The 25,581-nt window shown below is 45.0% G+C and overlaps 1 protein-coding gene across 2 annotated transcripts in view; it reads right to left on the minus strand.

Moving 5' to 3' along the window:
- LOC143928223 (calcium-activated chloride channel regulator 1-like) overlaps positions 1–25,581 on the minus strand; it is a 70,943-nt gene that overhangs the window by 33,757 nt on the left and 11,605 nt on the right. For both annotated transcript variants that reach the window (XM_077452972.1, XM_077452973.1), the window contains exons 2-5: positions 24,365–24,629; positions 10,743–10,883; positions 7,502–7,649; positions 3,093–3,201 (exon numbers count right to left, since the gene is read on the minus strand). In XM_077452972.1, the coding sequence (XP_077309098.1) occupies positions 3,093–3,201; positions 7,502–7,649; positions 10,743–10,883; positions 24,365–24,523 (557 nt within the window). In that variant the 5' untranslated portion in view covers positions 24,524–24,629. The remainder of the gene's footprint in view (positions 1–3,092; positions 3,202–7,501; positions 7,650–10,742; positions 10,884–24,364; positions 24,630–25,581) is intronic.

Below are 25,581 nucleotides of genomic sequence, written 5' to 3' on the forward strand. Positions count from 1 at the left end.
GGGAGAGGGAAAAGAGAGCAAGAATGAATAAACTCGAGAAAGAGCGATTGAATGCTTATTACCGTCTTACACTGCGCCCCAGTTTTTATATTATCAATATGTTAATGAAATTTTGTATAAAGGTTGTGTTATTGAAGAAAATGAATAAAGATTATTTAAAACGGATTATGCATTAGTGTGATGGTCAGCATGGAGAACGTTTCTTACACTTGTGATCATTAGGAAGAATTACCCCATTACAGAAAGCAAAAAAGAACACTGGTGTCGGTGGGAACTTATCTAAGAGGCAGAAGTTGCTCATTGCTCAAGGAACCCCTAGCAACCTCTGGAGGAACCCTTTGGTTCCATGGAGCCATGGTTGAGAAAAACCCTGGTCTACAGTATTTTATCGGATGAAGACTGAATATATAGAATTAATATTTTGTACTAAAAAAATAAATAAATAGCAAAACAGCAAGCCTGGTAAACCAAAGAACATGTCATATATTGCAGCTTACCAGTCCTTAGATTTGGTGGCTGCATTAGTTCTATTTCTTAAAAGGATATGTTTACCTTTATAGAAAAAATAATAACTGCACATATTTTTGCAGAAAAAAGGAGGTGAGAGAGGGAGGGAGAGAGAGAGGAAGGAGAGAGGGGGAGAGAGAGAGGGGAGAAGAGGGGGGAGAGGGAGAGAGAGAGGAAGGGGGGAGAGGGAGAAAGGAGAGAGAGGGGGGAGAGAGAGGGGGGAGAGAGAGGGGAGAGAGAGAGAGGAATGGGGAGAGGGAGAGAGAGAGAGGAATGGGGAGAGGGAGAGAGAGAGGAATGGGGAGAGGGAGAGAGAGAAGAATGGGGGGGAGAGAGAGTGGGTAGGAGAGGGAGAGAGAGAGGGAGGGGAGAGGGAGAGAGAGTGGGTGGGAGAGGTGGGAGAAAGGGAGAGAGGGGGGAGAGGGAGAGAGAGAGGGAGAGAGAGAGGGAGAGGGCGGGGAGAGGGAGAGAAAGAGGGAGAGAGAGAGAGTGGGGGGGGGAGGGAGAGAGAAAGAGAGAAAGAGAGAGAGAGAGATGTTTTGAAAATTCAGTCTCATGGGTGAGATATTAAAGCTGAAATCAGGGGAAAAAAACCCAAAACATTATTTATTTGTATGCATTCTAGAACTGCTGTATACGCTGTAGTCAAACCAATTTTAAAGCTATAGGTTACTGAACCAAGGCATTTATTTGAGCGTAAGAACTAGACATGGGCCAAACACCCCCCTGTTTGTTTCATAGCAGAACTCCTGAACAGGGGAAATGTTCTAACCTGAATGGCAAACCCCATTTAAGTCTATGGGAGTCGAACAGGAAAAATCGATAGTGTCCATTTTGAAGGCTTATGAAGCGCGCTGCCGCCTGCTGACCCCCAAAAAAAAAAAACACTCCCACCTCCTGGGAGGCCTCCTGCCAAATGCCTGCTCTGCACTTTAAAATTTCTTATATACAATGGATATAAAAAGTCTACACACCCCTGTTAAAATGTCAGGTTTCTGTTATATATAAAAATGAGACAAAGATAAATAATTTCTGAACTTTTTCCACCTTTAATGTGACCTATATACTATACAACTCAGTTGAACAATAAAGTAAAATCTTTTACATGGAGGAAAGTAAAAATAAAAAATAAAATAATATGGTTGCATAACCAGGTGGGAGGTGAAGTCCTACGTAGGTGGCCCAGGCATCCCAGGTCTCCCAAAACTGTTCAGAGGTATCCAGTAAGGAACTTGCCAATTTCTCCTGTGACATGATCCAGGAGATTTTGGGCGTGTTAAGGATGCCCTTATAGGATCTTGAGATGGCCCTATGCCAAGTTTCCAGGTCCCATTGTTCCTGGAGGTCAGCTTCCCATGCTAGCATGTAGGGGGACTTCGACTGGGTTTGAGCAAGTGACAAATAAATTAGTGATATGTCTCTCCTCTGTTCCACCACCTGTCCTCACCAAAGTTCATAGGGTGTTATGTGAGGAGGGTTGGGTTTTGTCGACCAGAAAATGGGAAACTTGCCGAAACCTAAAACGTTCTGAGTAAGGAAGATCCAGTTTGCTGACACAGTAGGCGAGCTAAATGGGGCCAGGGTGTGCACACTTATGCAACCACATTATTTTAGTTTTTTTATTTTAACTTCCTCCCCCTTAAAAGATTTCAGTTTGTTTTTCAATTAAGATGTACAGTTTATAGGTCACATTAAAGGTGGAAAAAGTTCTGAAATAATGTATCTTTATCTCATTTTTTTATATCACCAGAAACAGGGGTGTGTAGACTTTCTGTCCACTGTAGGTAAGAGGCAGGGCCACCTGACCACATCACCCGGTGGGACTGACCCCTTCTGACATCACAGACTGGTGCATGCTGGGCAGAAAGAGAAGCAAACAGAGAGGGAGTGAAAGAGAGAGAAGGGGAGAAGAGAGAGAGAGCTGTTTTGCTAATTCAGTCCTATGGGTAAGATATTAAAGCTGAAATCCAGGGGAAAAAAATGATTATTTATTTGTATGCATTCTAGAACTGCTGTATACGCCAAACTTCTGACTCTGAAAATTACATCCCGGCTCAGGTGCACCGCATACAGTGCAGGCTGCTCACACTCCACCCCCTCCATTCATAAAACATCTTGTAATAATTTCATAGATCAGAAAAAGGTTCTGTGACTGAAGGGGTGAAATTGTAACATTCATCCACATCTCCGTCCTATCACAACACCATGTAGTCTGTGAAAAGGATACAATACATGTTATGTCTTCACAGCCTTCATTGTATGATGTGTTAAATAGAACTTGGAGTGTATTTTCCAGAGCTGGATATTCGGAGCTTATCGCTGTCCTAGAACTAATTAAAATGTTTACCAACCAGCAGCATCCACCAATGGGACACACATCATTAGGGCTAATTATTTTTTACACAGTAAATATGCAAACATTGTTTTTTTCAGCTTTAATTGCTATTTTTCAAACTTTTTGTTTACATACACAGTAAAAAAAAAAAAAAACGATATAAAACATCAATTTTAAAATATATTACCACAATAAAATAAATCAACACAATTACAGTAGTTTTCCTTAAGTATAAAAAGGGGTGATTTACCTGGTTGCCTCCGATTTGCCTTGCTTACTGAGATACCATGGGATATCATTGTTGTATTCATCAAAAACACCCCATCTCAAGTGAGCCCATTCATGGACTAACACTCTCCCTACAGAAAAATAATACATTAATACATATTTACTGCATGTCTGCCTACATTTATACAAACTAGCATTACGTACAGTTATTAATCAGATGTTTTGCTGCAATGTCTATATGTCTATAATGCTGCTGCCTAATGCACTTTCCTAGCCTACAGTATAAACATGTCACCATTGCTGTTACCAATACACCTTCTCCATTAGAGGCTATGGAATAAAATCTGTGTATACACTGTCCCATGCTGCCCACAGATTCAGTAGAGGATAGAAACCCCGCCAGTTCTGGAATAGACTGCGGCTTCTGCTCAAGGTCACCTGTCCTGAATTCTGTACTAGGGCAATACATTGGAAGGGAGATAGAGGGGTTCAGCAGGGAGGCCAAATTTCGATCCATTTGTGTCCTTCCATGTTTGGCAGAAGTCTATCTTTTGTTTGACCTCTGTAGAGCGGAAATGTTGATAAACTGTCGTCGATGCATGACTGTAGCCAATCGGAGAGTCACAATGTCAGAATACAATGTGCCGACAGGGATTTCTCCATCGAACTTGTGTGTGTGTGGATGGAGGAATCTGTTACGCTCATTTGTTTTTGTTCAGCTCTCTGGCTAAATGAAAAAATAAATGATTATTTATGGCCAGCTTAAGACCGGAAGCAGTGCTTAAAGCTGGCCATACACATAAGATTTTTCCATGTGCAATACACAGCTTGGGTGGACAAATCTCCCACTCTGGCTATTGTATTTTGACAGCTGGGAATGGCAAGTTTCCACCAGGCCAGGAGGCGACCAAAAGAGACACCCACTCAGTGGCGGCCCGTCCATAGGGGGCGCCCGGGCGCCGCCCCCCCCTCCAGGCAGTCACAAAAAAAAAAAAAAAAAATTGAAAAAAAAAAATTTTTTTTTTTTGAAATGGCCCTTTAAAAAAAAAAAAATGAAAAAAAGTCCTTAAGTGCACTGTGTAAGAGCGCCGGACACAGTGCAGCGCTGGACACAGTGCAATATGCGAAGTGCCACGTCAACGCAATCACAAGATTGCAGACGCGGCGCTTCATTTGCGGGGTTTTAACCCGCCTTGTGGCGCAAGTACAAATGCCGATCTGCATCCGCCCGGCGCCTGCTATGGACTTGAGTGACAGACTAGTTAGTCACTTCCGGTCTTCGTCAGATCAGTGCGCCGAGCGGAGGAGCAGAGGAGAGAACTGCGGTGCCAGTGCAGTGAGTGCACTATGAAACAAGGTAGACCGTAGCGTAGATGCATTGCTGGAATTCCACAGGAGGGGGGCAGAGCTACAGGATGGATGGAGGGGGAGGCTTCACGGGCTGTGTGTTTTGTCAAGTGCTGATCGTCAGTGCTTCTGACTTTATCTCCACTGATGTTGCTGTGTCTCGGTTTGGCAGCCTACTGTCAGAGACAGGATAGTAGCAGTCATTAGAGTCATTAGGCTGTCATTAGAAATCCCCAGATGCCTGCATGGCTGCTGTGTTGCCACAGTGAGCGTTTGCCCAGTGTATACTGTCACTAAGAAAGAAGCCCAGAAACCAATAAGTAGTCCTATTTATTTTGTATTAATATTTTTCCTCCACTAGACCATCAGGGATTACTTCTATGGATTGAGCAGGGTTTATCCACTGGACCACCATGGATTATTAATGGAAATGTTTTGTATTGGAGCTCTATGTTGCAATGTGAGCACCATCTCATATTCTGTTGTTTCATATTGGAGCACTATATTATATGTGAATACTGTGTGATATTATATTCTGGCCATGTTGCACATTGCATTATGTTATACTGTGGTTGTTATGGTGTACAGCATATTTCGGCACTGGGCTTCACTCAGTGTATCATCAGTGGGTGCAATGTGTGCTCTAACACACTGCACTCAGTGAGGATTCTGGTCAGCAGAGCATTCCTGCATGCTGCGCTTCTGCCCCCTCAATCTTCTTTGCAATCATTGGTTGCTAGGACCGCCAGCATCCTAGCAATAGATGACACGTTATATAGGTGCGCACAGCAGTAGGAAACAATCTCCGTACAGAGAGGCTAGTCATCTTAGCTCCCCCCGGCTGTTGCTCCCGCTTCCTGTCTCCAGGCGGCTTCTGCATTCAAAGGGTATGACGGACTCTTGATTGTCGGCAATAGTCTGGAACTGACAGTGTCAGTGTCAGGAGGAGAGACACAGTCTGCCGCTGGCTAAGGTTCAGAGGAGAGGAACATAGCACAACCGGGGCAGTCCTTCCCAGGCACCCTCCCCCATCTCAGTGACAGATGTCCTTAAATTCTCTCTCTCTCTTTCTCACTTACATTTACCAACTGACATCTTGTGCCCAATGAGGTCATCCTTTGTATCATAATTGACTATGAATTGATGATTTTCCTGTGGGCATTCTAAAACTTTACCAATTACTCTCTAGTCAGGAGTGTTCAGCCAGATTTGATAACATACACAGGATCCGGTGACGTCTGGTAGTACTCCCCTTCCTGCTCTATATGCATAAGGAGGGCAGTTTTAGAAAAAATCTCATTCTAGTTATACTCTAGAAGGGTTAAATGGACATTTACTCTGCAATGGAATAACCTAACTTTTTATTTGTCATCCAAGCTAATGTTTCCTGTTTGTTCTGGCAGATACAAAGCTGCATGTAAAACTCTTATTTTAGAATCTTGTCATTTCTAATATTTACTGGCATTAGCATTGAACAATGTTCTTGTTTAAATGAGCAATGCCAAAACTCTAAATTTATATGTAAAAACGTACGTTTTAAAAAACGAATTATTTTGCCACATTTTACTTATAATTGCTTTTAGGAAACTAAAATGTATTTTCAGCGAGTACACATTTAAAGTTATTATAAAATTTACATCAAATCAGTTGTGATGTAGCTCAGGTTTTTACTTGATCCATGGTTTCAGGCAGTGGAGGCTCTTGTGAAACACACAGCCCATATGAAGCCTCCCCCCACCCACCCATCCCTCTGTCCCTGATTCATCCCAACCACCATCTCTCTGTCCCTGATCCCTGATCCATCCCACCCACCAGCTCTCTGTCCCTGATCCCTGATCCATCCCACCCACCCACCATCCTTCTGTCCCTGATCCATCCCACCTACCATCTCTCTGTCCCTGATCCCTGATCCATCCCACCCACCAGCTCTCTGTCCTTGATCCCTGATCCATCCCACCCACCCACCATCCTTCTGTCCCTGATCCATCCCACCTACCATCTCTCTGTCCCTGGTCCATCCCACCCACCATCTCTCTGTCCCTGGTCCATCCCACCCACCATCTCTCTGTCCCTGATCCATCCCACCGTCCTTCTGTCCCTGATCCATCCCACCTACCATCTGTCTGTCCCTGGTCCATCCCACCCACCGTCCTTCTGTCCCTGATCCATCCCACCAACCATATCTCTGTCCCTGATCTATCCCACCCACCATCTCTCTGTCCCTGATCTATCCCACCCACCATCTCTCTGTCCCTGATCCATCCCTCTGTCCCTGATCCCATCCCACCCACCACTGATCCAACTCCCCACCCCACCTCCATCCTTCTGTCTCTGATCATCACCATCCCTCTGATCCCACCACCAAAGGCAAACATGTAAGATATTGCATTATTGCAGTCACTAAATGTGATGACTGTATTTGTTTTATTTTATAAGGCTTTCTTGTACTTCATTGTCTGCGGTGACCTCTGCCTATTGCTGTTTCCCGAGCACCTTTTTTGTGTTTCCTGTTTTTTTTTCTCTGGTGAACGAGGAGTGTGGCTGGGCTGTCAGACATATTGATGTGTCATTAGAACCTGGTGTATAATGTAGAGCCTGGTATATGATGTACAGAGCCCTGTGTATAATGTAGAGCCTGGTATATGATGTACAGAGCCCTGTGTATAATGTAGAGCCTGGTATATGATGTACAGAGCCCTGTCTATAATGTAGAGCCTGGTATATGAAGTATAGAGCCCTGTGTATAATGTAGAGCCTTGTATATGATGTACTACAGGGGACGGAGTTGGTGGATTCTATAATGGGTGGGGCTTATGAGAAGTGGGATGGGTCAAAAGGGTGGGCGTGGTCTAGCGCCCCCCCATCTTAAAACTTCACCAGCCGCCACTGCACCCACTGGACAAATTTTATTAGTAGATGGCTAAAATTCTAACAGTATATGGCCAGCATAAATATGTAGTAAGCAAATATAGAATTACAAATATATAACATAAAACATATATAATTGCAAATCAAACCCAAACACTAGGCTTTTTAAAACTTTTCTACATATCTATACATTCCCACAGAGCTCAATTGCCTTACCTCTGGGACCAAATATTCGCAGCACTCTGTCATTTTGAATGAAATTGGGGGTGAGGTGTATGTATTTTCCAGGCTCCCCACAACCACCATATTGCAAAGTATAGGGAAAATCTCCTTTAACAAAAGGATCAGCTATAATAATATCAGCCTAAAGAAAAAAAAAAGGTTAAAAATCTGATTAGCAGAAGCTTCTTGTTAAGGATGAAATTATTCTAGTAGAAAATATGTTGTATGGGGATCACATAACATTGAACTGAAAATTTACTTCTGTTTTACCTTCTTTAACCTGTCCTTTGTTGGCCTTTAAATTGTCTTTATACCAAGGGTGTAATCAAATAAGAATGGCTTCTATGACAAAACATTGTAGGACCCCTTTCAAATATCCTCTTCAACCCACAACTGTACTTAACCACTACAATACAGGGCACTTTCCTTCCTTCCCAGCCCAATTTTCAGCTTTCATCGCTCTCGCACTTTCAATGACAATTGCGCGGTCATGCTACACTGTACCCAAATGAAATTTTTACCATTTTGTTCGCACAAATAGAGCTTTATTTTGGTGGTATTTATTCACGACTCCGTTTTTAATTTTTTGCGATATAAGCGCAAAAAATTCGGAAATTTGGGAAAAAAACTATATTTTCTTTTTTCTATTTTAAAAGAAATCCAATAAAATCAAATTTTTCATAAATTTAAGCCAAAATGTATTCTGCTACATGTTTTTGGTAAAAAAAATTCCGTTAAGTGTATAATAATTGGTTTGTGTGATCACGGACATATGTACACAAATGAACATGTGTTTTTTTTATTTGGGGACACGTCTTTTTATTATTTGGGGACATGTGTGTTTTGGGGACATGTGTATTGTGGTGACATGTGTGTTTACACTGTAGGTTTATACTAGACTAGTGATCAGTGAGTAAAAAGCTGTAAAAACAGCTCATACTCACTGATCACCAGCCGGCTGCAGCAATCTGCTCTCCTCTCCTCAGCAACGACTTCTGTGTGAGGAGAGGAGAGCCGATTGCCTAGCAACCGGCTGTTTGTTTACATCACATGACGGCCGTGATTGGATGTGATTAGGAGGGCCAATCACAGAGCCCTCCTGCCGATCCGAGATGCGCAGTGTCTGGGTGACACGAGCGCATCGGGGACGCGCCACTGCGTGGGCACGCGCACGCGCGATCCCTCTCCTTCTAAAGGACTTTCCTGAACGTCCAGTCAGAAGGAGGTGGCTTCCACCCAGCCGTATATGTACATTGGCCGGTTGGGAACTTTAGTCAGAACTTTAAGTGCTGCTAGATCACTTCAGTCTGGCCCCTTTTGCAGGTATAGCTATGTAAAACAATAAAAATAAGTGCCTGTAGTGTTTAAAAACCTCAATACATTGTCTCAGCTGGCTCTGCACATGCTCAGTTGCTCTCTATTTTTAGGTAATGTGCCAATTTTTTAGAGGAAAATCTATAGACTTTTTAAAGATTTACTGCTGTTCAGGGGCTCCAGGCTTCAGCAAAATGCCATTCTTGAGCAAGAAGAAACAGAAAGAATGCTGGAGGCAATTTACAGCACACACTAATTTTCACAGCATAATGATTAATGTATGTTCCTTGCTAAAGAACATTATTTTTATCAAGCCATTATGGGTAAAGTTCCACTTTAACATCTGTACTAAACTACCCATTCTAACCAGTATACAGCATGCATGCTCTGGTGCCAATTCTGACCAATCTTGTCTGCTATCTGCTACTCCTATTACTTCCTATGCACTGCTGGAAATGCTCTACTTTTCTTCGACTTGGTGCCTGGAAGACAAATTGCCAGACCTAAGTCATTTACATGAAGGGGAGGGGGTTCATAGCAGAGTGCAGGAGTCAATTTATGGGGAAATTTGATTTTTTTTCAAAGTCTTTGTCGGTGGTCTGAGCCAGGGATTGAAATAGGGGCAGAAAAAGTATGGGCACTGGGGAGTGTTTGCTGTACAGTTTGGGGGTAAGTATGGTAGTTTAATAAAGGGTCCATTTTAAAGGCAATACACCTTCTGAGAAATATGTAATTAAGGATAAACTTTTAATAATTCATATAGGAGCATACAAATTGCTCTCATCTTCTGCTATAATGAAGAAGAATGTTGTCTATACATTAAAGCGGGTCTGAAATCTTAGCTGGACATTGATCTTTCAGAGACAGGTTTGGTATAATTACAAATTCCAAAAATAGCTGTAGGGAGTATGAGTGTCCGATGATTTAGACTTTAGACCCACTTAAATGCTTAGCAGCCAATCAGTGGATGTGCATTGGCACACTGCCTTGTTGCTGACAATGCTAACCTGGGCCTACAACTAGGATTAAATATGAATTGCATGTGTGAAAGAATGACAGCTCAGAAACACTGTATTTAAAAGAAAAAATAGTAGGTTGTTACCTACCAAAGATGCCTTGTAAATCCAAACGTTACATAGTTACATAGTTGGTGAGGTTAAAAAAGATATCCAGTTAAACCTATGATGAACGCGTGTGTGTGTGTGTGTTTATGTCAATAGTACATTGTATACTCCTTTATGTTGTGGTCGTTCAGGTGCCCATCTAATAGTTTTTTTAAACTATCAATGCTCCCTGCTGACACCACTGTTTGTGGAAGAGAATTTCACATCCTTACTGCTTTGACAGTAAAGAACCCTCTATGCAGTTTATGGTTAAATTGCTTCTCTTCCAACTTTAGTGAATGCCCTTCCCTTTCACTAAATTGTTATTTCTGTATGTTAGGGTCACCAGTATGGTATTTGTTCATTGATAACATATTCCTTTTTAAGCGTCTCATCTCCAGAGAGAAAAAGTTCAATACCTGTAGTCTTCCCATAGGTGAGATCCTCCAGTCCCTTTATCAGCTTTGTTGCCCTTCTCTGGACTCTCTCCAGTTCCATCACATCCTTAATGATGACTGGTGCCCAGAATTGGACAGCATACTCAAGAAGCAGCGGGACCAAAAACTTGCAGAGTGGGAGAATTATCATTTTATCTCTGAAGCGAATCCCCTTTTTATTGCATGCTAATATTCTGTTGGCTTTGCTTGAAACAGCCTGGCATTGCCTGCCATTGCTGTCCCTGTCATCTACTAGGACCCCCAGGTCCTTTTCCATCCTAGATTCCCCCAGAGGTTCTCCCCCTAGCCAGTAACTTGTGTTCATATTTTTTCGTATTCTAAACAATGCCATGCTATATAATATTATGTCTACACACTTACCTTGTCATATGACTCTGTTTTAGGCCTGCTATAAGTGCTGTTGGTTGTCCAAGTGCTTGGAATTAAAATCTTAACACTTCTAAAATACAGCCTATTTTCTGTAGCTTGCAATAGGTAGGTAGATGCGTCGGCCACCATTTTCTGTGAACAAACCCAATACAAAGCAATATCATGATAAGTACAAAGAGCTCATTAACATACATGCATAAAGCATTGATCCTATGTTATCTTTTCTCAGTCAAATTGTGTTGTTTGTGGCAGATTTGGTTAACTTTCCCTGTACTTCCAGCATACCCAGATAACAGCGTGTAGAGTGCATAATGGGGGTTCCATATGCATAGGGGAAAAGAAAACTCAAATAAAGCTATGTGATTCTGCTTTTAGCATTCAGTCAGGACCTAACTGACAGCAAATATAACCACTTAAGGACTGAGCCTCTATCTGAGATTTGTTGTTTACAAGTTAAAAACTGTTTTTTTGCTAGAAAATGACTTAGAACCCCCAAACATTATAATTTTTTTCTCTAACACCCTATAGAATAAAAATTTTGGTTGTTGCAATACATTCTGTCACACCGTATTTGAGCAACGGTCTTACAAGCACACTTATTTTGGAAAAAAATACACTTTCTGGAATTAAAAAATAAGACAACAGTAAAGTTAGCCCAATATTTTTTTTATATTGTGAAAGATAATTTTACGTAAATTGATACCCAACATGTCAGGCTTCAAAATTGCGCCCACTTGTGGAATGGTGACAAACTTTTACCCTTAAAAATTTCCATAGGCAATGTTTAAAATATTCTACAGGTTGCATGTTTTAAGTTACAGAGGAAGTCTAGGGTCAATCGCAGTGATACCTCACATGTGTGGTTGAACACCGTTTTCATATAAAAGCGCTACTCGTGTATGTGTTTGCTTCTGCACACAAGCTCGTATAAGAATAAAATAAAATGTATTATTATTTATTTTATTTTTTATTTTTACACAGTTTTTTTTTTTTAATGTGTGATTTTTATTCCTATTACAAGTAATGTAAACATCCCTTGTAATAGAAAAAAAGCATGACAGGACCTTTTAAATATGAGCTCTGGGGTCAAAAAGACACTAAAATGCAATAGAAAAAACTTGTCATTTATAAAAATGAAAAAAAAAAAATCCCTTTAAGAGCTATGGGTGGAAGTAACGTTTTGATGTCGCTTCTGCCCTGCAATGATATGGAGATAGGTGGGGGCCATCTTCCCCTCACAGTCAGGCCACAGTAAGGATCTGATTGCCTCCGGCTCCGATAAGCGGTAGAGGGCAACGGATTGCGGCGAGAGGGGTGGCCTTTCCCGCCGCCGATAAAAGTGATCTTGCAGCGAATCTGCTGCAGAAACCACTTTTATCTTAAACCGGACCTCTCACTGAAGAAGAGGATACCAGGGTTATGGCAGCTAGCTGCTGCCATAACAATGATATTATCCTGCAAACAGCCGACTTATAACGATGGTGGGCAGTCCGCAAGTGGATAACTTTCCTACTTATGTTCTAGTTTCCCTAAATAATCTCAATTTCCTTCAGGATTGCAATAAGGAACTACTGACAAACAGCAATTTATAATCAATAATCAATACCTCTATGCATTCACCCCAGTAGTTTAAGAAAATTAGGCCAAATAATCTCTAATTTCAATGTTCCCAAAACCCTCCCTGGTCTCATTGACCAGTTCTATATTCCAGTTCTTGCATTCTGTTGTACTTGGCTTCATCTACTGTATTTGAGAGCCTTTTAAAAAATGAGAGTCAACAACCAAGACCCACAACAATGCTTTTTTTTCTCTACTCGAATATATTATTGATACAATACAAATATTTCTATGTTCATAATTAGGCCTGAGCACCTGGCAGCTGTGGCAAAGTTTTGTTGGTTGGTAAGTTCTAAGCATAGAAATATAGAAAAGTCTGCCCATTTTTTTTTTTGTAATATATGTTTTGTATTTTTTTTTTTACCTTTTTTGTTTGAGTATATATCTATGTTTGTCCCAAGCATGTTTGAAGCCATTTCCTGTTGCCTAGCTCACTACCTCTGCTGGAAGTTTATTCCAAGCAACAACTACCATTTCAGTAAGAAAAATACTTTCTAAGATTCGTTTTTAACTTTCCTCCAGTTAGTTTGAGGTTATGTCCCCGTGTTCTTGATTTTGGTTTCATATTGAAAAAACTGCCCTCCTGAACCTTATTCTCCTGGATCAAAGCCCTATTTATTACTGTTAAAGTAAGTCCACATGCAAATCCTACAATAGAAGTAAAATGGAGAGTAGTGATGGACGAACTTCCGACGGGACGTTTCGCGAAAGCGAAATGCGAACGGACCCAAACGTTCGCGAAACCGAACGTTCGCCGCGGGCCCCATTGACTTCAATGGGAGGCGAACTTTGCAAACCTTCATGTCGAATTTGCGGCCACGTGGTAATTATTAGGGGGTAAAACGTAGTCCCACCATCTGGACAATGACATAATACATGTATGAGGTGAATTTGGGATCGATAACTACAAGCATTTTTATTTTATTTGGGAAATTGTTCTAACAATTCAGGACTATGGAGCTAATGAAGGCAATGGAGGAGAGGGAAGGTCAGGGACCAGGGTAGGCAAAGAAGAGGGTGCAGGAGATGATCACCAGCAGCGTGACATACCGGAATGACACATGCACCGTGATAGAGGCATCTGACAGCAGCACCGTAATACAGAGCACTGACAGCAGCACCGTGACATACAGCGCTGACAGCAGCACCGTGACATACAGCGCTGACAGCAGCACCGTGACATACAGCGCTGACAGCAGCACCGTGACATACAGCGCTGACAGCAGCACCGTGACATACAGCGCTGACAGCAGCACCGTGACATACAGCGCTGACAGCAGCACCGTGACATACAGCGCTGACAGCAGCACCGTGACATACAGCGCTGACAGCAGCACCGTGACATACAGCGCTGACAGCAGCACCGTGACATACAGCGCTGACAGCAGCACCGTGACATACAGCGCTGACAGCAGCACCGTGACATACAGCACTGACAGCAGCACCGTAAGCAGCCCCAGGAGGAAGTCAGCACAGCACAGGGATGGTGTGATCCCCTCATAATAAGAACCCCCAGGAGGAAGTCAGCACAGCACAGGGATAGTGTGATCCCTTCATAATAAGAACCCCCAGGAGGAAGTCAGCACAGCACAGGGATATCATAAGCAGCCCCAGTAGAAATATGACACCGCTCAACCTCTTCAAAGAGGAGGGTAGGGGCATATAGTACGGTGTGCTTTTTTGGGTCAAGGAAGTGAGCCAAATGAATTAAGAAGGTCTGTGTGCTTGATTAAAAAAATAGTTTATAGACATATACATGGTCTACTGGTCACATGTGTTGAATTCCTCCGAGATCCATGCCTCATTCATTTTTAGAAATGTGAGGTAGTTAACACTGTGGTGAGCTAGGCGAGTACGCTTATCGGTCACAATCCCCCCTGCTGCGCTGAACGTCCTTTCGGACAGGACACTGGATGAGGGGCAAGCCAACAGTTCGATTGCAAATTGGGCAAGCTCTGGCCAGAGGTCAAGCCTGCCCACCCAGTAGTCTAGGGGTTCATCACTCCTCAGAGCGTCCACATCGGCCGTTAACCCAATGTAGTCGGACACCTGACGGTCTAGGCGTTCCCTGATGCTGGATCCGGATGACACCTGTCGATGGGTCGGCTGAAAGAATGACCTCATATCCGAAGTCACCAACACATCTTCAAACCGGCCTCTTCTTGCAGGCGCTGTTGGATTGGTACCCGCAAATCCTTCTCTGGGAGTGGGAATTGCTCCTCTGCCAGCGCACGCAAAAGCAGAATGCAGCATTTCTCGAAGCAAGGCCTGGAAGTGCTGCATTCTGACAGCCCTCTGCGACGGCGGTAACATTTCCGCCATTTTGTGTTTGTACCGGGGGTCTAAGTACGTTGCCACCCAGTACTGGTCCTTGACCCTCATGCTTTTTATACGGGGGTCCCTATTAAAACACTGGAGCATGAAGGCCCCCATTTGCACTAAAGTGGAAGCGGTGTGGTGGCCTGGCTCCTGCTCATCATCCAGGATAATGTCGTCCTCTTCATTCTCCTCTCCCCATCCTCGCACAACAGGGATCCCAGAAAGGTTTAAAGCATGCTCTTCTTGCTCCTGCTCATCCGCCCCGGCACCATCCTCCTCTGACTCCTCATCAGACTCCTGTTGTTGACTTGTCTCAGATAGAGTAGCCCCCCCTGGGAATTCATCCAGCATTGCGACTTCCTCATCTTCCCGCTCCTGCTCCTCCACAGCCTGATCAATGACACGACGCAATGCACGCTCCAGAAAGAAGGCATAAGGTACCATGTCACTGATGGCGCCATGGCTGCGACTGACCAGTTTGGTGATCTCCTCAAATGGCCGCAGAAGTCTGCATGTGTCGCGCATGAGCAGCCACTGGCGCGGTGAAAAAAAACCCAGCTCCCCAGAACCGTTTCTTTCGCAGAGTTCATACAGGTAGACGTTAACTGCACGTTTCTGCTGGAGCAGCCTATCAAGCATATAGAAGGTTGAGTTCCATCGCGTCGGGCAATCGCAAATAAGACGTCTGACCGGCAGATGGTGTCGCCGCTGAATGTCAGCAAGGCGAGCCATGGCCGTGTAAGATCTTCTGAAATGGGCCGAGATTTTCCTTGCCTGCCGCAAGATGTCCTGGACCCCAGGGTATTTGACAAGGAATCGCTGCACGACCAAGTTTAAGACGTGTGCCATGCACGGCACGTGCGTGATTTTGCCCTGTTTCAATGCGCTAAGCAGATTGGCACCGTTGTCACACACCACTTTACCAACTGTCAAATTGAGCGGTGTTAGCCACTCATCTGCCTGTGAACGCAAAGCTGAAAGGAGTGCCGGGCCAGTGTGGCTCTTTGCTTCCAGGCACAACAGACGCAGCACGGCATGGCAACGTCTCACCTGGCATGTGGAATAGGTTCTGGGGAGCTTGGGCGGTGCAGTGGAAGAGACGCTAGCAGCGGAAAAGGAGGAGGCAGCTGAGGAGGAGAGGGAGGAGGATGGAGTAGGAGGAGGAGAAGAAGAGTCAGGCCTGCATGCAATCCGTGGCGGTAAAACCAAATCTACACGGGTGCCACGGGTTACATGCTTGACGGCCGTCAGAAGGTTCACCCAGTGGGCAGTAAAACTGATATACCTTCCCTGCCCGTGTTTGCTAGACCACGTGTCTGTGGTCAGATGTATCTTGGCACCGACACTGTGTGCCAGAGATACATTCACTTGCCGCTGAACATGGCCATATAGCTCTGGGATGCCCTTCTCTGAGAAATACTTCCTTCCTGGGACCTTCCATTGTGGTGTTCCAATGGCCACAAATTTGCGAAAGGCCTCCGAGTCCACCAGTTTATATGGCAGTAGTTGGCGGGCTATGAGTTCTGACAAGCCAGCCGCCAACCGTTGGGCAAGAGGGTTATCCGGCGTCATCATTTTTTTACGCTCAAACATTAGGCCCACGGAAGCCTGCCTTTTTGCAGAAAAATGTGAGCTTGGCGTGATGGAAGGTGGAGTGGAGGACAATTGTGAGGAGAGAGGAGAAGGAGAAGTAGAAGACGAGGCTGGACGGTGAGAGCCTGCAGTGTGGCTTTGTGTGTTCCGTTGCTCCCACTGGGCTCGGTGATGGCTGCTCATGTGCCTTCTTAAGGCGGTCGTCCCTAGGTGAGTATTGGGCTTACCGCGACTAACGCGTTGACTGCAAAGATTGCAGATGGCAACGCTATTGTCAGCAGCGGACACGTTAAAAAAAGCCCACACTGCGGAGCCATGTGCCGGTGTCCTGGGAGCGCCAGATGTGACCGTACATGGTCGATGACTCGCTCCTGATACATTTGCAGTCTGCTTTGTCCCTGCTGTGCAATGTAAGTCATTGCTGCTTCTCCTCCCTATCTGCTGGTCCATATCTCCCTCTGAACTCCCCTCCTCTTCCTCTCTTGTGGGCACCCACGTGACATCACTAGACACGTCATCATCAACGTCACCTTCCCCACCGCTATAAGTAGAGATCTCGGAGTAGGCAGCAACACCGGGGACCAACCTCCTCCTTGGGCTGATCTGGGTACTGGCGTCAGACTGCTGAGTAGCGCTTGTTGCTACCTCCTCTTCCTGATCCAATACCAAGAGTGGCTGCGCATCAGAAATGTCCTCTTGATATGGATCGGAAAATAATTCCAGTGACTCAAGCGGAAGGTATGTGGTGGTGGTGGTGGTGGTCGTGTTGTTGGTGGTAGTGTCTTTGGGGGTGCACATAGCAGAGAGTGAAGAAGAGGGTGCAGATCGAGAGGATGAGGAGGGTGCAGAAGAGTAAGGCTGAGCGAGCCACTCAACCAAGTCTGGTGCATCCTTTAAAGTAATTGAACGCACCTTCTGCAACTTCCCACTTTGGCTCAAGCCTGTTGCTCCTGCCCTACCCCTACCACCCGTGCGGAAGGGCCTGCCTCTTCCTCTGCCTGTCATTTTTTAAATGACCCTGTGACAAAACTCTTAGTCCCTATACCGATGAAGGACTGCTGCAGTATAGGGCAGCGGTCAGCAGTGGTGCACGTCAACCCTATCTATTGTGGACCTATAGCGGTCCTTACAGAACAGCAGACTGTACCGCACTCAAGCCTATGTACCGTAGCACCCTATACCAAGTTACCAGTCCTTATAAGAACTTTTGTGGACCAAGCAGGTTGTGTATTAGTGTTTAGCAGACTGTACGTCAGTCCCTATACCGCTGAAGGACTGCTGCAGTATAGGTGAGCGGTCAGCAGTGGTGCACGTCAACCCTATCTATTGTGGACCGATAGCGGTCCTTACAGAACAGCAGACTGTACCGCACTCAAGCCTATGTACCGTAGCACCCTATACCAAGTTACCAGTCCTTATAAGAACTTTTGTGGACCAAGCAGGTTGTGTGTTAGTGTTTAGCAGACTGTACGTCAGTCCCTATACCGCTGAAGGACTGCTGCAGTATAGGGCAGCGGTCAGCAGTGGTGCACGTCAACCCTATCTATTGTGGACCGATAGCGGTCCTTACAGAACAGCAGACTGTACCGCACTCAAGCCTATGTACCGTAGCACCCTATACCAAGTTACCAGTCCTTATAAGAACTTTTGTGGACCAAGCAGGTTGTGTATTAGTGTTTAGCAGACTGTACGTCAGTCCCTATACCGCTGAAGGACTGCTGCAGTATAGGGCAGCGGTCAGCAGTGGTGCACGTCAACCCTATCTATTGTGGACCGATAGCGGTCCTTACAGAACAGCAGACTGTACCGCACTCAAGCCTATGTACCGTAGCACCCTATACCAAGTTACCAGTCCTTATAAGAACTTTTGTGGAACAAGCAGGTTGTGTGTTAGTGATTAGCAGACTGTACGTCAGTCCCTATACCGCTGAAGGACTGCTGCAGTATAGGTGAGCGGTCAGCAGTGGTGCACGTCAACCCTATCTATTGTGGACCGATAGCGGTCCTTACAGAACAGCAGACTGTACCGCACTCAAGCCTATGTACCGTAGCACCCTATACCAAGTTACCAGTCCTTATAAGAACTTTTGTGGACCAAGCAGGTTGTGTATTAGTGTTTAGCAGACTGTACGTCAGTCCCTATACCGCTGAAGGACTGCTGCAGTATAGGGCAGCGGTCAGCAGTGGTGCACGTCAACCCTATCTATTGTGGACCGATAGCGGTCCTTACAGAACAGCAGACTGTACCGCACTCAAGCCTATGTACCGTAGCACCCTATACCAAGTTACCAGTCCTTATAAGAACTTTTGTGGAACAAGCAGGTTGTGTGTTAGTGATTAGCAGACTGTACGTCAGTCCCTATACCGCTGAAGGACTGCTGCAGTATAGGTGAGCGGTCAGCAGTGGTGCACGTCAACCCTATCTATTGTGGACCGATAGCGGTCCTTACAGAACAGCAGACTGTACCGCACTCAAGCCTATGTACCGTAGCACCCTATACCAAGTTACCAGTCCTTATAAGAACTTTTGTGGAACAAGCAGGTTGTGTGTTAGTGATTAGCAGACTGTACGTCAGTCCCTATACCGCTGAAGGACTGCTGCAGTATAGGTGAGCGGTCAGCAGTGGTGCACGTCAACCCTATCTATTGTGGACCGATAGCGGTCCTTACAGAACAACAGACTGTACCGCACTCAAGCCTATGTACCGTAGCACCCTATACCAAGTTACCAGTCCTTATAAGAACTTTTGTGGAACAAGCAGGTTGTGTGTTAGTGATTAGCAGACTGTACGTCAGTCCCTATACCGCTGAAGGACTGCTGCAGTATAGGTGAGCGGTCAGCAGTGGTGCACGTCAACCCTATCTATTGTGGACCTATAGCGGTCCTTACAGAACAGCAGACTGTACCGCACTCAAGCCTATGTACCGTAGCACCCTATACCAAGTTACCAGTCCTTATAAGAACTTTTGTGGACCAAGCAGGTTGTGTATTAGTGTTTAGCAGACTGTACGTCAGTCCCTATACCGCTGAAGGACTGCTGCAGTATAGGTGAGCGGTCAGCAGTGGTGCACGTCAACCCTATCTATTGTGGACCGATAGCGGTCCTTACAGAACAGCAGACTGTACCGCACTCAAGCCTATGTACCGTAGCACCCTATACCAAGTTACCAGTCCTTATAAGAACTTTTGTGGACCAAGCAGGTTGTGTATTAGTGTTTAGCAGACTGTACGTCAGTCCCTATACCGCTGAAGGACTGCTGCAGTATAGGGCAGCGGTCAGCAGTGGTGCACGTCAACCCTATCTATTGTGGACCGATAGCGGTCCTTACAGAACAGCAGACTGTACCGCACTCAAGCCTATGTACCGTAGCACCCTATACCAAGTTACCAGTCCTTATAAGAACTTTTGTGGAACAAGCAGGTTGTGTGTTAGTGATTAGCAGACTGTACGTCAGTCCCTATACCGCTGAAGGACTGCTGCAGTATAGGTGAGCGGTCAGCAGTGGTGCACGTCAACCCTATCTATTGTGGACCTATAGCGGTCCTTACAGAACAGCAGACTGTACCGCACTCAAGCCTATGTACCGTAGCACCCTATACCAAGTTACCAGTCCTTATAAGAACTTTTGTGGACCAAGCAGGTTGTGTATTAGTGTTTAGCAGACTGTACGTCAGTCCCTATACCGCTGAAGGACTGCTGCAGTATAGGTGAGCGGTCAGCAGTGGTGCACGTCAACCCTATCTATTGTGGACCGATAGCGGTCCTTACAGAACAGCAGACTGTACCGCACTCAAGCCTATGTACCGTAGCACCCTATACCAAGTTACCAGTCCTTATAAGAACTTTTGTGGACCAAGCAGGTTGTGTGTTAGTGTTTAGCAGACTGTACGTCAGTCCCTATACCGCTGAAGGACTGCTGCAGTATAGGGCAGCGGTCAGCAGTGGTGCACGTCAACCCTATCTATTGTGGACCGATAGCGGTCCTTACAGAACAGCAGACTGTACCGCACTCAAGCCTATGTACCGTAGCACCCTATACCAAGTTACCAGTCCTTATAAGAACTTTTGTGGACCAAGCAGGTTGTGTATTAGTGTTTAGCAGACTGTACGTCAGTCCCTATACCGCTGAAGGACTGCTGCAGTATAGGGCAGCGGTCAGCAGTGGTGCACGTCAACCCTATCTATTGTGGACCGATAGCGGTCCTTACAGAACAGCAGACTGTACCGCACTCAAGCCTATGTACCGTAGCACCCTATACCAAGTTACCAGTCCTTATAAGAACTTTTGTGGAACAAGCAGGTTGTGTGTTAGTGATTAGCAGACTGTACGTCAGTCCCTATACCGCTGAAGGACTGCTGCAGTATAGGTGAGCGGTCAGCAGTGGTGCACGTCAACCCTATCTATTGTGGACCGATAGCGGTCCTTACAGAACAGCAGACTGTACCGCACTCAAGCCTATGTACCGTAGCACCCTATACCAAGTTACCAGTCCTTATAAGAACTTTTGTGGACCAAGCAGGTTGTGTATTAGTGTTTAGCAGACTGTACGTCAGTCCCTATACCGCTGAAGGACTGCTGCAGTATAGGGCAGCGGTCAGCAGTGGTGCACGTCAACCCTATCTATTGTGGACCGATAGCGGTCCTTACAGAACAGCAGACTGTACCGCACTCAAGCCTATGTACCGTAGCACCCTATACCAAGTTACCAGTCCTTATAAGAACTTTTGTGGAACAAGCAGGTTGTGTGTTAGTGATTAGCAGACTGTACGTCAGTCCCTATACCGCTGAAGGACTGCTGCAGTATAGGTGAGCGGTCAGCAGTGGTGCACGTCAACCCTATCTATTGTGGACCGATAGCGGTCCTTACAGAACAGCAGACTGTACCGCACTCAAGCCTATGTACCGTAGCACCCTATACCAAGTTACCAGTCCTTATAAGAACTTTTGTGGAACAAGCAGGTTGTGTGTTAGTGATTAGCAGACTGTACGTCAGTCCCTATACCGCTGAAGGACTGCTGCAGTATAGGTGAGCGGTCAGCAGTGGTGCACGTCAACCCTATCTATTGTGGACCGATAGCGGTCCTTACAGAACAGCAGACTGTACCGCACTCAAGCCTATGTACCGTAGCACCCTATACCAAGTTACCAGTCCTTATAAGAACTTTTGTGGAACAAGCAGGTTGTGTGTTAGTGATTAGCAGACTGTACGTCAGTCCCTATACCGCTGAAGGACTGCTGCAGTATAGGTGAGCGGTCAGCAGTGGTGCACGTCAACCCTATCTATTGTGGACCTATAGCGGTCCTTACAGAACAGCAGACTGTACCGCACTCAAGCCTATGTACCGTAGCACCCTATACCAAGTTACCAGTCCTTATAAGAACTTTTGTGGACCAAGCAGGTTGTGTATTAGTGTTTAGCAGACTGTACGTCAGTCCCTATACCGCTGAAGGACTGCTGCAGTATAGGTGAGCGGTCAGCAGTGGTGCACGTCAACCCAATCTATTGTGGACCGATAGCGGTCCTTACAGAACAGCAGACTGTACCGCACTCAAGCCTATGTACCGTAGCACCCTATACCAAGTTACCAGTCCTTATAAGAACTTTTGTGGACCAAGCAGGTTGTGTATTAGTGTTTAGCAGACTGTACGTCAGTCCCTATACCGCTGAAGGACTGCTGCAGTATAGGGCAGCGGTCAGCAGTGGTGCACGTCAACCCTATCTATTGTGGACCGATAGCGGTCCTTACAGAACAGCAGACTGTACCGCACTCAAGCCTATGTACCGTAGCACCCTATACCAAGTTACCAGTCCTTATAAGAACTTTTGTGGAACAAGCAGGTTGTGTGTTAGTGATTAGCAGACTGTACGTCAGTCCCTATACCGCTGAAGGACTGCTGCAGTATAGGTGAGCGGTCAGCAGTGGTGCACGTCAACCCTATCTATTGTGGACCTATAGCGGTCCTTACAGAACAGCAGACTGTACCGCACTCAAGCCTATGTACCGTAGCACCCTATACCAAGTTACCAGTCCTTATAAGAACTTTTGTGGACCAAGCAGGTTGTGTATTAGTGTTTAGCAGACTGTACGTCAGTCCCTATACCGCTGAAGGACTGCTGCAGTATAGGGCAGCGGTCAGCAGTGGTGCACGTCAACCCTATCTATTGTGGACCGATAGCGGTCCTTACAGAACAGCAGACTGTACCGCACTCAAGCCTATGTACCGTAGCACCCTATACCAAGTTACCAGTCCTTATAAGAACTTTTGTGGACCAAGCAGGTTGTGTATTAGTGTTTAGCAGACTGTACGTCAGTCCCTATACCGCTGAAGGACTGCTGCAGTATAGGGCAGCGGTCAGCAGTGGTGCACGTCAACCCTATCTATTGTGGACCGATATCGGTCCTTACAGAACAGCAGACTGTACCGCACTCAAGCCTATGTACCGTAGCACCCTATACCAAGTTACCAGTCCTTATAAGAACTTTTGTGGAACAAGCAGGTTGTGTGTTAGTGATTAGCAGACTGTACGTCAGTCCCTATACCGCTGAAGGACTGCTGCAGTATAGGTGAGCGGTCAGCAGTGGTGCACGTCAACCCTATCTATTGTGGACCGATAGCGGTCCTTACAGAACAGCAGACTGTACCGCACTCAAGCCTATGTACCGTAGCACCCTATACCAAGTTACCAGTCCTTATAAGAACTTTTGTGGACCAAGCAGGTTGTGTATTAGTGTTTAGCAGACTGTACGTCAGTCCCTATACCGCTGAAGGACTGCTGCAGTATAGGGCAGCGGTCAGCAGTGGTGCACGTCAACCCTATCTATTGTGGACCGATAGCGGTCCTTACAGAACAGCAGACTGTACCGCACTCAAGCCTATGTACCGTAGCACCCTATACCAAGTTACCAGTCCTTATAAGAACTTTTGTGGAACAAGCAGGTTGTGTGTTAGTGATTAGCAGACTGTACGTCAGTCCCTATACCGCTGAAGGACTGCTGCAGTATAGGGCAGCGGTCAGCAGTGGTGCACGTCAACCCTATCTATTGTGGACCGATAGCGGTCCTTACAGAACAGCAGACTGTACCGCACTCAAGCCTATGTACCGTAGCACCCTATACCAAGTTACCAGTCCTTATAAGAACTTTTGTGGAACAAGTGAGTTGTGAATGTTTAGCAGACTGCAGCAGAAGGGCAGCAGTCAAGTATAATATCCTTTCTATATTTGGAAGAAAGAATATTATACATGTACAAGCCTATTACTGTACCACTGATACCAGTCCTGAAAAGAACCTTTGTGGAACTAATAATAACAGCAAGTCTTTAAAATTACCCTCACTGCCTGACAACACTGCTTCCTTCCTGTCCCTATACAAATTGGCAAAAAAAGAGAACGATTAGTGGTTACTGGAACAGCTCTTTTGTGGACCTTGATAGTAACAGCTAATGATGATGATGATGATGATGATGATGAAAGACTAATCTGGCTGTCCCTGTAGCATACACCGTCCTTTCCCTTTCTCTAAACTAACAAAAGACACTCAGGCTGCTGCAAGAATCAGCAGCACAGCAAACCTATCAACACCTAACACCTATACCAGTCCTGAAAAGAACTTTTGTGTACCAAATAGCTAGTGGTTTATCTCTCCCTACTCCACACAGGAACCTGTCCCTATCGTAACAGAAGAAAGAATGTAAAATGGCCACCGGATCGGGTGTATTTATAGGTTAGGGGGAATGTACAAGTGTCCATGTGCTGTCATGTCTCAATTGGCTGTCCTGTATCACATGATAAACGTGTCACCAAAGGTTAAAGTTCTTGTATACATTAAACACGTAAGTCCGCCGCGGCGAACGACGGAAAAAGGCGTTCGAACGTGCGGACCGCGAATGTCGGAAATTCGCCGCGAAACGACCGCCGGGCGAAACGTTCGTCCATCACTAATGGAGAGTGCTAATGTTGTATATTCAATACTACACCCAGAATGGCAAGGGCTCTTATGCTAGTGCTGCCATGTATTCCATTTTCATCTATATTGATAATTACCGTGCCTTGTACATTACAAGGAACGTATAGTACATACCTTTATGTTTTCAATAAGTTTTGGATTTTCAGGAATCTTCGGATTTATTGCAAAAACAACGTCTTCATACCCATTATTAACCAGCTTTACTAGCGAGTCCTTAGCCGGCTGTGACAGCTGAAGTATGGAAGCTAAAATGAGAATCCCAGCAATCTTCATGGTTGCCCCGTCGGTGTCCCAGTGTCTTATGGCAGTTGTCCTGAGTAGAAGATTCAGTACAGTCTGTCCCAACTAACATCTGTGTCAAGCTTACTGATTCCTGTTACTGGATAAGAGTTGCACAATAATGTATGGGTTAAATCATTTGTCACAGTATTTTTTGCATAACTGAACAATAGCATGTTTTTGCTAAATAAAAGTTTTTGTTGAGTAACAAAGGGTTCAGGTAAACAGATGAGCCCCTATTGTTCTTGATGGGAAAACAATTGCATTGTATATTCAGCCCACAAAGACATTATCTTGGTTAAATAAAATGTGCCTATATCAAGCAATTAAAAAGAAGCATCGGGGATAGTGGTCAGTGCTGTTGTTCCATTTAAAAGTGTCACTAGTGGGTTTTTTTCAGCTGATCATGAAGTTTGGAACTTTGGAAGGTGGACACATGTATGGGCACCGTACTTAAAATTCAGAGAACCTAGGTTTCAGAGTTATGGGGGCATGCGTGCTTCAATAAATGATCGATTTTCTGATCGATCTCTTGCGATAGGAATAATCAATCTATAGTTGACAACCTATTTAATCGATATGCCACACATGAGGAAGTGGATTGATAAATTATCAATCACATCTCTGTTTTCACTATGTATTCTCATAATCTGATTGGTTGGAATATGATTGTGTTCATAAACAAAATATCTCGGTGCTTCCAATCGATACAAGCAATTCATAATTTTCTGCCAGCTGGCACAGTTTGTTTGGAGCAGATCTAATAGGAGCCACATATGCATTAATAAATTATCAATTTCTTTTTTGATTGATCTCTTCTGATAAGATTAATCAATCCATAGTTGACAACTCAAATTGTTGATTTGTCACATGGGAATTGAATTTTTACTGATATCTAAGATATGATCGTAACTTATGCAATCAATTGTATCGCTGTTTTCATTATATCATTTCATAATCTGATCGATCAAAATATCATTGTATTCAGGAACAAAGTATTTCAGTGCAGTTGATTAATGGAAAATGTTCGATAATTTCCAGCCCTGGCTGAT

Source organism: Lithobates pipiens, unplaced genomic scaffold (genome assembly GCF_037356315.1).
Source record: "Lithobates pipiens isolate NorthernLeopardFrog02 unplaced genomic scaffold, aLitPip1_a1.2 Scaffold_23, whole genome shotgun sequence".
Taxonomy (NCBI): Eukaryota; Metazoa; Chordata; class Amphibia; order Anura; family Ranidae; genus Lithobates; species Lithobates pipiens.